Source organism: Poeciliopsis prolifica, unplaced genomic scaffold, assembly GCF_027474105.1.
Source record: "Poeciliopsis prolifica strain line A6 unplaced genomic scaffold, Auburn_PproV2 SCAFFOLD014, whole genome shotgun sequence".
Lineage (NCBI taxonomy): Eukaryota > Metazoa > Chordata > Actinopteri > Cyprinodontiformes > Poeciliidae > Poeciliopsis > Poeciliopsis prolifica.
In genome coordinates, this window is record NW_026562389.1 from 6781248 (window position 1) to 6795301 (window position 14054).

Consider the following 14054-nt stretch of genomic DNA (forward strand, 5'->3'; position numbering starts at 1 on the left):
TGTGTGACATCAGTTGCTTTTATTTACAGAACTATAGAAAGGTGGATTAGATTATGTGACAGATTAGATGTTGGCCATAATTACACCCATTTATTTTATTTCAGAACTGTTCTGTCTGAAAGCTGCAGCATGTAACTTCAATTAAAAATATGTTATGTATTTGTTAAAACTGTCATTATATCGTGAAACCAGAGCAGAGTACCCAAAAATTGTACTCAAGTGAGAATAGCACTACTACAACTTAGTTTTACGTAAGTAAGGTCTTAGTGCTGTCGATCACCCTCATGTACTTGCTAATAAATGTACTGCCGGTTGAGAAACAACTAACAGGAAAACTGTTCATCCACCATCATTAGTGGCCATGCAAAATAGTCTAAGCACTCACAACAGCTACTAGGTAATAGAGATCAAATGGAGGAAGAAAAAAGGGATGAGCAGCCCCACAAGGAGAATGATTGACAGCTCTAAGACCCACCGCCTGCCTCTGATTGGTTGTTTTTAATGAGCGCTGATAGAAGGCGGAGGAGCTCAGTTTTTTTTTCCACAGATTATGTGTCTGACAGTTTAAAAAGTCGCATAATTTTCCATCAGGGAGCCTGTAGTTGCAGCAGTTCGCCACCAGACGGCGGACCGAACAGGCACTGACTCAGCAAGCCAACGGAAATTGAGCGCTGTAACGGTTCTTGTAACGGAGTCGCTCGTTGACGCTCATGCCTGTTAACAGGTAAATATAAATGATCAGCTCATTCACAGAAATAGAAATATAAAAGATATGTAAATTTGCTAGAGGTCCTTGCTGATGTAGCGGAAGTTGTCCGTTTATCCCTGAGTGCCTGAAATGTGATTTATTTGCTAGTCTGAGTGAGTTTGTAGCTTAACGGTTACCGGTGATGTTGGGATTTGCAGAGCAGTGATGCGAATCTTGTTTTTATTTTCTAGAAGAAGTGAACTAAACAAGGTGGAGTAATTTATTCGTGCAAAAGTTGTTAATGTTTTACAAAACTGTAAATATTTATTCAAATGACGCTCATCAGCTACGTGTCTCTGAGAAAAGACAGTCTCTTCGGCTCCGCAAGCCAACAGTAATGGCTGTTGATGAATGGAGACGCTCATTGTTGCTCTGTTAACAATGTATGCAGAATGAAACTGCTTACAGCTTCTCCATCTGTTAAATTTTGGTAAATATAACCAAATTTATTAAATAAGTAAGTTAGTAAGTTATTTTAATAAATAGATGAAATAACAAAAAAATTACTTAATAACTAAATAAATATGTATTTATTAAAAATAATACATCAATTATATACATTTATGTACTTATTATTATAAATAAGTATCGTTTTTATAATAATAAAGGATTTATTTATTATTATAATATTTATATTTATAATATTTATTTATACAAAATAAATAAATAAATATTTCTAATTAAATTTCTAATTAATGTAAATAAATAACAAGAGTGCGTGAGGAAATAATCTACAAATAAATATGAGTTTTTAAAAAATTTAATTATTTTGATATAATATAGAAAAATAATTTAATGCTTCTAGTTTATCTGGAACTGTATAGTGTGATTTGTGTCAGAACAGTTGTGCTTTCTGGCTTTAACGCTGCATGTTTCCGCTATAAATTAAAAGCCCGCTGCATCTGTGGATGTTTTATTTGCTTCCAGGATGTTTCCTATTTTAAAAGCTTCCCTTATCTATTTCTGCCCCTCTCAGCCTATTAGTAGACAAGCTCGCCTTTGTGCTGCAGAGAAGCCTGCATCAGTGTGAGCGGGTGGAGGAGGAGGTGCTGCTGCTGGTGCGGAGGCTGTCGGTGTTGTGAGCTCTGGGCCGGTCGTGCAGCTGACTGGATGTTGACGCGCATCTCCGCTCAGTCTCATGATTTGATCACCGGCAGCCTGAGGAGGACCGAGAGCGCACCGAGCTGCGGCATCTGCACCATGCAACATCCGTCTTCTCCGCGACTGTACCCGTCAATGCGCCCCGTTTCTCCAGCTCCAGCCCCGATCACGGCAACATAAAGGCTGCGGCTTCCCATCGGGAATGACAAGGCTCCCAATATGGTTCGCATCGCCAAGGCCCTGGGCTTGTTTATCCTGAGCGTCGTGGTGCTCATCCTGTCGCTCATCAGCTACGTGTCTCTGAGAAAAGACAGTCTCTTCGGCTCCGGCAAATATTACTCCGGAGGCCCGCGGATTATGTTTCATGCAGGCTTTAGGTGAGTACGGATTTTCGGCTGCAGATTGAGGGCAGTTATTGAAATGCAGACCAGGGCTGGTGTGAATGTAAACAGAGGAATGTGGCCTGTTTGTGGTCCCCGCATCTCCATTTCTCATACTGGACTTCAGCTGAACGGTGAGCTCTCCAGAGTGCTGATGTTTGTGCCTGTACTTTCTTAAAAACAGTCCCTATTCAGGAAATCAGCTGTATATTCACTGTAAAAATATGCAGGTTGTCATAATCAGTTTCTGTGTTTCTTTGAATATTAGAGAAGAATCCACACTTTAGCTCCAATCTGAACTAAAGATGTCTGATCTTATTTCACTGAAATATTTTCAAGCAGTTCTTAAAAACATGCAATGTGATTCTATCAGTGCCATTGCTTTTAAACAGTTTTGTAATTTGTTTCAAACTTGTTGTATATGTTTTATTTTTTAACTTTTATTTAACCAGGTTGTTGGGTGATTCAAATTTCTGCCTGGGTCCCTTTTGAAAACGAGATCTGAATCTAAGTGAGGTTTTATCCAGTCAAATAAAGGAAAAATAGGAAGAAAATAATTGGACACCAATTTATGCCCCAATTTAGGAATTTTCATTTATAGTGAGCAGTTTCTACTTGTTTTGTGTCCTAGAAACAAAACTATTCCTAATAATTTAAGGCAGTATTTAGAAAAAGATAATTATAGATTAGGGAAGCATTTTGCATTCAAACATTGCAAAACGAAAGTCTGCAAAATTTAAATTGTTTTCTCTTAATAATTTTTCCTAGAAATAAGATTTAGATCCTTTTATTTGAGATATTTTATGCATTTTTGGTATCTATCAATGTTTTTTTGGGTGGAATGAACTATTCTTGATATGATTCTTAGTATCTTTTCTTAATTCCTTAATTTATTGATTCTTTCTGTTGCTAATTGTTGTTTTACTTTGACTACAGCGAAAGCATTCCATTTTAGTTAATAACCTGTTCCATTCAGGATTAGTCATTTTTCTCACTAGCCTGTGTATCGTCTCTTGTCTAAAACACTTGTTTGATTCTATGAAGTGCTGCTATTAGTAACGTCTGCAGGAGGAGATGAGCGTGCCAAAGAATGAGAGGCCAGCGACTCTGGAGAGCTGGCCTGATGGGAAACACCCAAAGACTAACTGTTGAAGTTTGTGACTAGAGATATGGGAACTATGCTTAAGACTGCACATGTAGAAAAATAGGAAACTACATTGCATAGAAAAGATACATAAATGTGTTAGCAGCTGGGTTTGTTGTTTGCCCCTCTCCTAATTAGCAGCTGCTAATCTGTGCAACCAGGGTTCTCAAATTACAATAAAGTGAGGAGAAGAAAGAGGAGAAATTCAGAGCAAGTTTAGAGAGCAATCACTTTATTCTTACTCTCCTCAAGATACTAAATTCAGTTCACTTGCCTTTTTTCCTTTGTTCTCTGTCTGCTTCGAGATTGTTTAGGTGAATAAACCTGACCATTTCTTTTTGTTTTCAGGTCTCAGTTTGCCATGAATTTCCTGGATCCTTCATTCATCCCACTAACAAACGCCTTGAATGAGGAGCTCCAAGGAAAACCTTTCAGATGGAAGTTCAACAGGACAGCTTTTTACAAGCAAAGGCAAGAGTTTAACCACCACTTTTTAAATACATATATATCTCAAGGGGCGCAAACAATTGAACTACAAAATTACCACAGAAGAAGAAATAAAGAGGCTGGGCTCCTGATCTTAAAGTCACATAGTTATAGCAATGAAGCAGTTTTCTAAGGTGTTAACAGTCAGGTAAAGGAACAGTCCAAAAAAAAAAAAAAAAAGACATTTTGTGTAATTATGACAAAACAGGAATACAACCCAGTTACAAATGCAGAAAAAATACTAAAAGAAGCAGAAATAAAATCTGTACCTCTGAGTGATTAAATAGAGGGTTAAACCAGGTTTGGTGCTGAAGTCTTTTCTGTTATTCAGGAAAGAAATCTTCAGCTACATCGACATTCCCCACAACTTCTCCCTCACGAAGGACAGTGTGCGCGTGGGCCAGCTGATGCACTTTGACTACTCCAGCCACAAGTACGTCTTCTCCATCAGCAACAACTTCAAGTCTTTACTCCCCGACGCCTCCCCCATCCGCAACAAGCACTACAGTACTTGTGCAGTGGTGGGAAACAGTGGCATCCTGACTGGGAGCCACTGCGGCCCCGAGATCGACCAAGCCGACTTTGTCTTCCGCTGCAACTTTGCTCCCACCGAGGTCTATTTCAAAGACGTAGGCAAGAAGACCAATCTGACCACGTTTAACCCCAGCATCCTGGAGAGGTACTACAACAACCTGCTGACCATTCAGGACCGGAATAACTTCTTCCTGAACCTGAAGAAGCTGGAGGGAGCCATCCTCTGGATCCCCGCCTTCTTCCTTCATACCTCCGCCACAGTAACCCGAACCCTGGTGGACTTCTTTGTGGAGCACAAGGGTCAGTTGAAGGTCGAACTGGCCTGGCCAGGAAACATCATGCATGATGTCAACAAGTAAGATGGACACAAAGCCATATAAAGGAAGAACACTCATCAATATTAACATTTGATTTCCTCTTATTTCCATGTATTTTCAAACACCTTCTGTTAAAGAGGCGGTGTTATGTATTTTCCAGGCACATAGTATAATTTTATAGCACAATCAAGTAGCAATGTTACCTTCAGTGAAATTACATCAAACACAACTTAAAAGAAATTTGACTTAGCAATTTAACGGTCTCTTTTATAGTTTTAGTTCATTTGTTCAGCACATTTCAGCAACAAGGCAATTCAAAGTGTTTACATCATAAAAACACAGAAGTACAAAGTCATACAATTGAAACATTACATTTTGATGCACATCAAATTGTTGATAAATTTTTCAGTAATTATGTTTCAAAAGCAACTCTGAACAGGTAGGTTTATGCACTGCTACGTATTAAGGTGCTAAGCAGTTCAGTAATTTATAAACTCGCATCAGTATTTTAAAGTTTATTCTCTCAGTGTTGGGACTTTATCTTTCTGGTTTTAGACAGAACTCTAGCAGCAGCGTTCCAGATCAGCTGGAAGATTTTTCAGGCAGACCTGAGAAGACACTGTTGCAGTAATCAATGCGACTAAAGATAAATGCATGAAGGAGTTTCTCTAGATCTTGCTGAGACATTTGTCCTCTAATCGTGGAAATGTTTCTCAGGTGATAAAAGGCCGACTTTGTAACTGTCTCTATGTGACTCTGAAGGTTCAGGTCTCAGTCGACCCACACTTTATTATTGAACAAATAAGCACATCTGGACAAATTTAGAAGTATAAAAGTGCTTAACTTCCAGCATCTTTGCTGAACCCAAAAAAGGCCAAACAGTGGATGAAGCATTTTTTACCTTCACCATGCCTTCCTGTTTTTGCATGTGTCAGGACTCCAATCTATTAATGACACGCTGTGGAAGAGAGACAGAAAGAGAAAGAGAATTACTTATCTACAATTTAGAGAAATCACACGCTTTGGATTGATTCCTTACTTAACGTCTCATTTCTCCCACAGATACTGGAAAACTAAGAACCTCTCTCCCAAGCGTCTGAGCACGGGGATCCTCATGTACACGCTGGCGTCCGCCATGTGCGATGAAATCCACCTCTACGGCTTCTGGCCTTTCGGATGGGACCCCAACACTGGCAAGGAGTTGCCATACCATTACTACGACAAGAAAGGGACCAAGTTCACCACGAAGTGGCAGGAAACACATCAGCTGCCCAGCGAATTCAAGTTGCTGTACAAGCTGCACAGGGAAGGCGTGATCAAACTCAGCCTAACACACTGCACATAAACGTACGAGAGCCAGATCATCTCACACTTCACTCTGAGACCACGAGCCACAGATAGCAACCCATTCCCAACATTTGTTGTGTGACACATAAGCATGATAGATGGCAATTGATTTTTAATCTGTAGACAGACTCATAGTTCATTTTATCTTGATGACCATCTTTCTGGGTGTGTAGATCACACAAATGTTCAATATGTTGTCGTGCTAAGTAGAACTGTCATGCTTCTATGATTGTCTTTTGCATGACTCCTTACTATAGTGTGACTATTTGGCAAGAATAAACATCTTTTCCAGCTGTAAAGTAAAATCTTCCAGTTCTGAATAATGCAAATGATTCACCTTTAAAACAGTGTGCTGATTATTTACACTGAAATCACTGCCTAATCTCAGGGATTGAGTTAGATCAGTGTTTTTTCTAATCAGATTTTATGCCTCAAGAGTGGTACAGTTCTTCTTTTCAGGATTTTATCCCCATGTTTCACCAGACAATCTGCACTGCTCTCTAAGATGGTATTGTTTACAAGATTGTCACTATAACTATCTTTATGTTTGTATTTTAATTTCTGTAGATAGTGCCACTATCAACATTACATTATTTTCCAATGCTTTATTTAATTTTTCTTACAACTAACATTCCAACAGTAAGCCATAAATACATAAACAGACAATATCTATTACCAATTATTGCAGATATAGGTGTCAGCCTACGTTTTATACTTGGACTAAAGATATTCCACCAAAACAGGAAGCATTCAAAGTCACAGAGCATTCATTTCCCAAAATGAAATATGCTGTTCAATAAATTGACATGAGACATGAGTTCAGTTGTACAGTTGCAGAAAAATAATTTTATCAGTACAAAATAAGTGAACGCGAAGTGGATGATTGTTTTCATTCAGTATTACACGGAATATGTTACTCAAATTTAATTGCTATAATAATATATAACAAATACATTCTTCATACTAGTTTTAGTCAGTTAACATTTATGTTTTACTTTTATAATTAGCCTGGATTAAAAAAATATTGATTAATAATTATTGGACTCAAATAAGTTACAAAATGGTTTCTTCAAATGTTTGAAGATTAAGAACTTATAATCTGAAAGAGCCCGTTTTTGTATTTTCCTCTTATTTTCAGCTAACATCTGAGCTAAATTTTTAGTTAAATGCTTTAATTATATTTTAAATCTTAACTGCATTTTAAATTTTGAATCACTGCTTGACAATCAAGCAACTCAAATTCAAAACTGCTGAATGTGACAAAAGGTTTGTCATCTATTCGTTAATGACTGAAAAACGTACATGTTCGCTGAAATAACTTAAAACTGACAGAAGCATGAATAAAACAATATTAAACATTAACCTGTAGAAATCAGACATTGCTTCTGAAAAGTAATTTAACAGAATCAGCTGAAAAACTAATAAACTAATGTGAAACAAGCAAAACATTAAGTTATAAGTGCCATCATTTCAGTCCAGACCTGTTTCATCAGTGTTTTTATTTACTTATTTTTAAGACTCTGTTAAACCACAATTCAGATTCAATGTAAGATTCTCATTGATTAATTTTCAGTTAATTTTTATTTATTATCAATTCTGCCAATTTTAACTTATTTCAGTAACTATTGTGGGCTTTCCGGTCATTAACAGACGGGGAACAACAGTTTTCTCCACGTATGTAAATGGCGCGAGCAATAGGAGGGAATATGTATGTTTTCGACAAAATAGTGTGTAGTAAATAATCTAAAGGTTTAACATAAATTAAATTTAAATATTTTAGGGAAAATACTAAACTTTTTGAACTGCAAAAATGTTGTTTCACTACAGAGGCCTATCTGGGACATTTCCAACCTGAAATGAATGAATTTTATGTGACTTGCTGCATTTTGACTAAAAGCATGAGGATTCAATTTACTAACATTGCATGGAAAGCTAACAGATATTTAGGCTAGTTTTATAAAAACTTTTTTGCAGATTGTTTGAGGCTAAAGGTAGAATTTTGAAGTCATTTGTATTCCCGATTATATAATCCATAATCAAAATCTTTCTATGAGACTATCTAGAGCAAACCTGCTATATAGCGGTGTGGACCAAAATTGCGACATAAAATACAAGAGATTTTTTTTATTTAAGAATTTTATCTGAATGAATCCACCAAACCCAACATGAAGCAGGGAAAGAACCCAAACAGTAAACGTTTACCACTTGATTTTAGGCTTTGACTTTGGCTGATGTTTAATACACAGAACAACTCATTCAGGTTTAAATTGTTTTAGTGTTTCATCGCCACGGAGTCACAGAAGTTTTATTAATTTGTCTGAGTTTCACATTTACATAAACAGTTATATAAAATGTTGTTACAGCCAAAAATAATTACTGTGGATAAATACAATATTTGACATATAGGCAAAAACATATAGGTTTGTGTTTTATTTTACTTTTTGGGAACACGTAAATGCTTCAGATCATAAGACAGTTTTTTAATTGGAGAAATGCCAGTTGAGACAAAATTATGCTTTTATGTCTTTAATGAGAACAGAATATACAAAATCCTTTCTCAATCTGAAAATGTAATTTCACACTCTGATATAGTTATTAGGTTATTATATTTAGGGTGTAATTACTTTCTCAATGTTTAATTTTTGAGGATGTGTCCAGCTTTTTGTTTTATAAATGAATTTAGCAACAACTTTATATAAAAAGCAGTTTATCAGTTTTTCTGATATACATTTTTTTGTGGAACATGTTTGTGTGTTCAAAAGAGTAAAAACAAACTAAATTTGTCAGTGAATACTTCATACCTCTCACTGCACATGAAAAAACACATTTTCAGTTTGTCATATTGACTTTTTCTTGATATCATAGATGTATAGGAATAATTTCTGTGGTTCATTTATAAAGGGACTGACACTAATTTTTGATTTTGTATGCTGCATAAAGTCAAGCACTAGGTAAAATTTTAAGTTGTTTTTTACAGTTACTTTAATATTGATGTTAAATATTTTTCTTTCTTCTGCTAAATCATGATGTGGTATGGCTCCATGAATGTCTTTCATTTGGATGATTATCTTTGAAATATCTCCTGGTTCTGAGATGAATTTTGAACGGTACAAATTCATGTCAAATGCCAGTACGTAGAATGTGTGTAAATTTAGCCATTATAATAAAATCTGTAAGGGTTGTAATGCCAGTTAATGTAAAAGCCAGAATATCAGTATACTGCTTTTAGTTCATTAAATGAATTGACACTGACATGTATTGCATAATGTACTTTTATTTTGAAATGCTTCACTACACACAGTCTGTCCCAACTCCCCTTTAAGAGTCATGGACTTGTGTTTTCTCTGCACGGCATCTTCGTTTCATGATGCATCAGAAAGCTTGGCTGCTTGTGTACATGCCATAAACAATGTACTGGACTGTGATATCTGGTTTGTTTGAAAAAAAAAACAAAAAAAACAATGGTTTTTAAACTGTCATAAATGTTTTAATTATACTCCATGATAAAAACAGCCATTATGTGCCTGCGAAATTCCTTCCATTAACGTTTCAGCGTGTCAATAAAAAGCGTTTTTCTCAGTTCAGAGTTGTGTTACCAGTTTGCCTAAAAGATAAAGTATATGCAATCTTAAAATAGTCTACTTTTGCCAGACAATTCAAACTACTTTTCAAAGCATCAACAATCGCCACACTAAGTCTTAAAAAGCTAAGTTATATATATTTCACAATTTATTGTTATTTTTATTATTCTAGAATTTTTTAATCAGTTATTAATTTTTTTTCTTACCTGCATAAGTAACACTTGTAAACCTATATGTATTTATGGTCACACTAAGAATTTTTCAATACTTCTTTCTGACCTTTTGTTGCCAAAATCATTATTGGGTCTTTTTTCAACAACAATAAATTGAAATCATGTGAATTTATGACTACTATTTGTAAAGAAGCAAACATTTAGCGCTCTGTAGAAAGGTTATATAGAAAAATTTGACATCTCAAAACAATTAAAATGTAATGAAGATTTCTATGAATGCGAAAAATTTGCTCTCTCCATCAATTGGAAAACAAATTATTCTCCGTTTACAAGTTGTTTGATGTATGATTTTAATTTTTTTTCACCTTGTAAAATGAACAGTTGTGTTTATGATGAGCGATAGTAAACAAATGATCAGAATTGCAATTACTTTTCTATTTACTTCTGAAAATAAGAGCCTTACTGAATTTAGACAAATAACGTAAACCATATTATAGAGTTAGATTTAATTGTGACCAATTGGTATAATTTAAAGTGAAAGTGGATTGAAAGTATTTTACCTGGCTTTTCAAACTAAGAGTAAAAACTAACGGCAGATTTAAGGACAGTTGTGGGTTAACTGGTCTTGATTTTCAGATCGTTATAGAATAGAGCCAGCTCATGTAAGAACCTGTTTTTCAAGCTTTCTAATACGGAGCCCTCCTATCTCTCTTCCTAATGTTACCCTGATAATTGCTCACACTTCTCTAGACTTTACCCAAAAAAGTGGTTTGAATTTTCTGTACTAAAGTCCTTGTGGTTGTATCCATACATGAGAAAAGTTCTGGATAAAGTTACGTCTTTATCAGTAATCACTCATATATCTTTATTATTTAGACCATTTATTCTTCTATTTAGTCCATGTAAACAACATGGACTGACAAACACATCAGTTTGTTTTTGCTTGTATTTTAGCTTTGTCATGAAACAATTTAGAAAACTATTCATAATGACGTATATGTCTCAAGTGTGATTTCATTTAATCTTATCTTTACATACACTGTATAAAAATATACATTACTTTTTGCCTCTTCCAGCTGCTAGTATTTCCTCACAAATGGCACAGTGGCAAAACAAACCAAAGTGATTGAATCCACAAAAAATTTGTCTAATTTCTAGGTGTTATTAATCAAAGGCAATTCTAAATATATTAGATTTCATAATTGATTTAAAGAAGATCGGTGTTTCAACAGTTTTGCAGTTTTCTGGAAGTTTGTTCCAGATTAGATGAGCATAAAAACTAAATGCTGTTCTGCATGTTTGGAGGAAGAGTGGAGTTGTACTAGAAGACCTGAATGATCTGGAGGGTTGATATAATGACAACAGGTCTACATATTCAGGTTTGCAGCTACTAACTTTATATAGAATTTTATTTGTACAATTTTGTTTCAAACAAATACAGCGTTTAATGCTGTTTTTGATGTTTTTAAAAAAATTCTCCTCTGAGTTGTTAAGTTAAATACCCTCTAACTTCTGGTCTGTACCTCGACACTACTAAAAACACAATGAATAGCGTGGAAAGTTATTAAAGCTACCATATTTCTTGTCGTTTCGCTAAGAAATTGCCCCTTTCAAGATGGCGGTGTTGGTTACGTGCGAAATGTTCTGTGACCGGAAATGGCGTAGAATGACGCTGGTGACGCGCTCCTTATTTGAACGTGAAGCGGAAAGCGCGAGTAACAGTTCGGCGACGCGATCCCTGAGGGCGTTCAGCTTTTCAGTCAGCAAATGGTCCAGTGCAGCTTTTAAAAAAGTTGTTTCGAGAACGAGTTCTTGGACTTCAGACGAGTTTCACTTGTCAGAAAACGAAACTTTAACGGTCACCGAGAGCAAAGATGGCGCAGAACGGAGTTCATCTGGACCAAGAGAGTTTCTCCTGTTCAGTTTGTCTGGACCTGCTGAAGGATCCGGTGACGATTCCCTGCGGACACAGCTACTGCCTAAAGTGTATTGAAGAGCACTGGGATGAGGAGGACCATAAAGGAGAACAAAGCTGTCCTCAGTGCAGACAGACATTCACACCGAGGCCTGTCCTGGTGAAAAGCACCATGCTAGCGGCGTTAGCCGAGCAGCTGAGGCTAACTACATTCGGAACTTCTCCTACTGGTAAAACTTATGCTGGACCTGAAGATGTGGCCTGTGATATGTGCACAGGAAGGAAACTAAAGGCTATAAAGTCGTGTTTGATGTGTTTGGTGTCTTATTGTGACCAACACCTGCAGCCTCATTACGACGTGGCTCAGTTGAAGAAGCACCAACTGGTGCAGCCCTCCAAGCAGCTCCACGACAACATCTGCTCCCATCACGATGAGGTGAGGAAGATGTTCTGCCGCACCGACCAGCAGACCATCTGTTACGTCTGCATGGTGGATGAACATAAAGGTCACGACGTGGTTTCAGCTGCAGCAGAGAGGAAGGAGAAGCAGAAAGATCTGGAGGTGAAGAGAGGAGAAATGCATCAGACAATGGAAGATGGAGAGAGAGACATGAAGCTGCTTCAGCAGGAAGTGGACGCCATTAACAACTGTGCTAATAAGGCAGTGGAGAACAACGACAGGATCTTCTCTGAGGTGATGCGTCTCATTGAGAAAAGAGGCTGTGAGGTGAAGCAGCAGATCAGATCCCAGCAGGAGTCTGAGTTGAGTCGAGTCAGAGATCTTCAGGAGAAGCTGCAGCAGGAGATCTCTGAGCTAAAAAGGGAAGATGCTGAGCTGGAGCAGCTCTCGCACACGGAGGATCACAACCAGTTTCTGCAGAAATACCCCTCAATGTCTGCTGTTGGTGAGACTAGAGACTGTATGTGTCCATGGGCCTGGTATGGAGACGTGACAACTGCTGTTTCAGATCTCAAAGACAAACTTCAGGACATTTTACGAGACAGTTGGACAAACATCTCACTGACAGTCGCTGAAGTAGATGCTTTCCTCCTGGATCCAGAACCTAAAATGAGACATGAATTTCTGAAATACTTACAAGAAATTACCTTTGACCCAGAAACCGCTCACAAACAGCTGCTGCTATCCGAGGGGAACAGGAAGGCGACCCTGATGCGAAAAGATCAGATCCAAAACCATCACCCAAAGAGGTTTTCTGCTTTCTTCCAGGTGCTGAGTAAGCAGATCCTGACTGGGCGCTGCTACTGGGAGATACAGTGGGCTGGACTGGGGGGCTATGTTGCAGTCGCCTACAAGGATGTGAAAAAAACAAAGACTTCGTTTGGCTGTAACGAAGAGTCCTGGGCTTTGTTTTGCCAAAAAGACAAAAATCAGTTTATGCACAACAAAATTAAAACCCCCATTGCTGGAGAAGATTTCTCCAGTGTGGGCGTTTACCTGGATGAGAGTGCTGGTTCTGTGTCGTTCTACAGTGTCTCGGAGGGCATGAGGCTGCTCCACCGGGTCGAGACCAGCTTCACTCAGCCACTCTACGCCGGAGTCCAGCTCTGGTTCCGAATGGGAGACACCGCAGAGATCTGTACACTGAAATGAGTCAAAGTACAGAGCATGTTCAAATCAGGATGTTTGTCCTACAAGTAGTTTCTCTTTTATTGGAAGCTTTGTCTGTTTTATGATTGGCTCTCCTTTAGTCTGTGTATTTGTGCTCATTTTGTTTTACTTTGTAGGGTTTTTTTTTATTTGTTGGGTGTTGATAACGACTGACTTTATTAAAACTGTTTTGATTTTAAGATAAAAGAACAGGTTCTGTGTGACTAAAGAATTGTGGAAAATCCTTTTAGGTCCGTTTTGTTAAAGGTGAAGCTGGATTAGGTTGAAAATGACACTAAACTGATTTTATTAAAAGTGGTTTTGCTACTGATTAAACTGGTTTTCAAGCAAATTCATTTCTTTTTTTTCCTATTTGTGTAAAATAGTCACTTTTTTCTGTGAAAAGTGAATCCCTGCCCCAGTTTGACCCACTTGGGTCTGTATCAGAGCAGAAAGTCAATAGAAAGTAGAACATCAATAGCTAAAAACTTGACTTTTTCTAGAGTTAATGCCGCTCTGTTTTTGAACAGAGTGGCAGAAGCGGGCTTCCATAAATAAACTAACCATGAAATGTTTTGATAAAATTAAATTTACTTTACTTAGGATCAAATATATTGGTGTCTGTCTTCATCATCAGGATTTAAGTCTCATCTGATTGTTTTAAAGTCACCAACTGAATATCACAGCTGAAGTAAGCTAATCATGTTCTCCCAAGATGC

General features: G+C 37.2%; 2 protein-coding genes across 2 annotated transcripts; both read left to right on the top strand.

The window, feature by feature from the left end:
• The first annotated feature begins 617 nt into the window (after positions 1-617).
• LOC129365839 (sia-alpha-2,3-Gal-beta-1,4-GlcNAc-R:alpha 2,8-sialyltransferase-like) lies at positions 618-9641 on the top strand. The gene is made up of 5 exons (XM_055039355.1): positions 618-724; positions 1725-2226; positions 3722-3844; positions 4191-4748; positions 5773-9641. The coding sequence occupies exons 2-5, from the start codon at positions 2069-2071 to the stop codon at positions 6053-6055; spliced, it is 1122 nt and encodes a 373-aa protein (XP_054895330.1). The 5' UTR covers positions 618-724; positions 1725-2068; the 3' UTR covers positions 6056-9641.
• Positions 9642-11527: 1886 nt separating this feature from the next.
• Positions 11528-13665, top strand: LOC129365774 (tripartite motif-containing protein 16-like). Its single transcript, XM_055039247.1, has one exon. The coding sequence runs from the start codon at positions 11686-11688 to the stop codon at positions 13336-13338; it is 1653 nt and encodes a 550-aa protein (XP_054895222.1). The 5' UTR covers positions 11528-11685; the 3' UTR covers positions 13339-13665.
• The last annotated feature ends 389 nt before the right edge of the window (positions 13666-14054 follow it).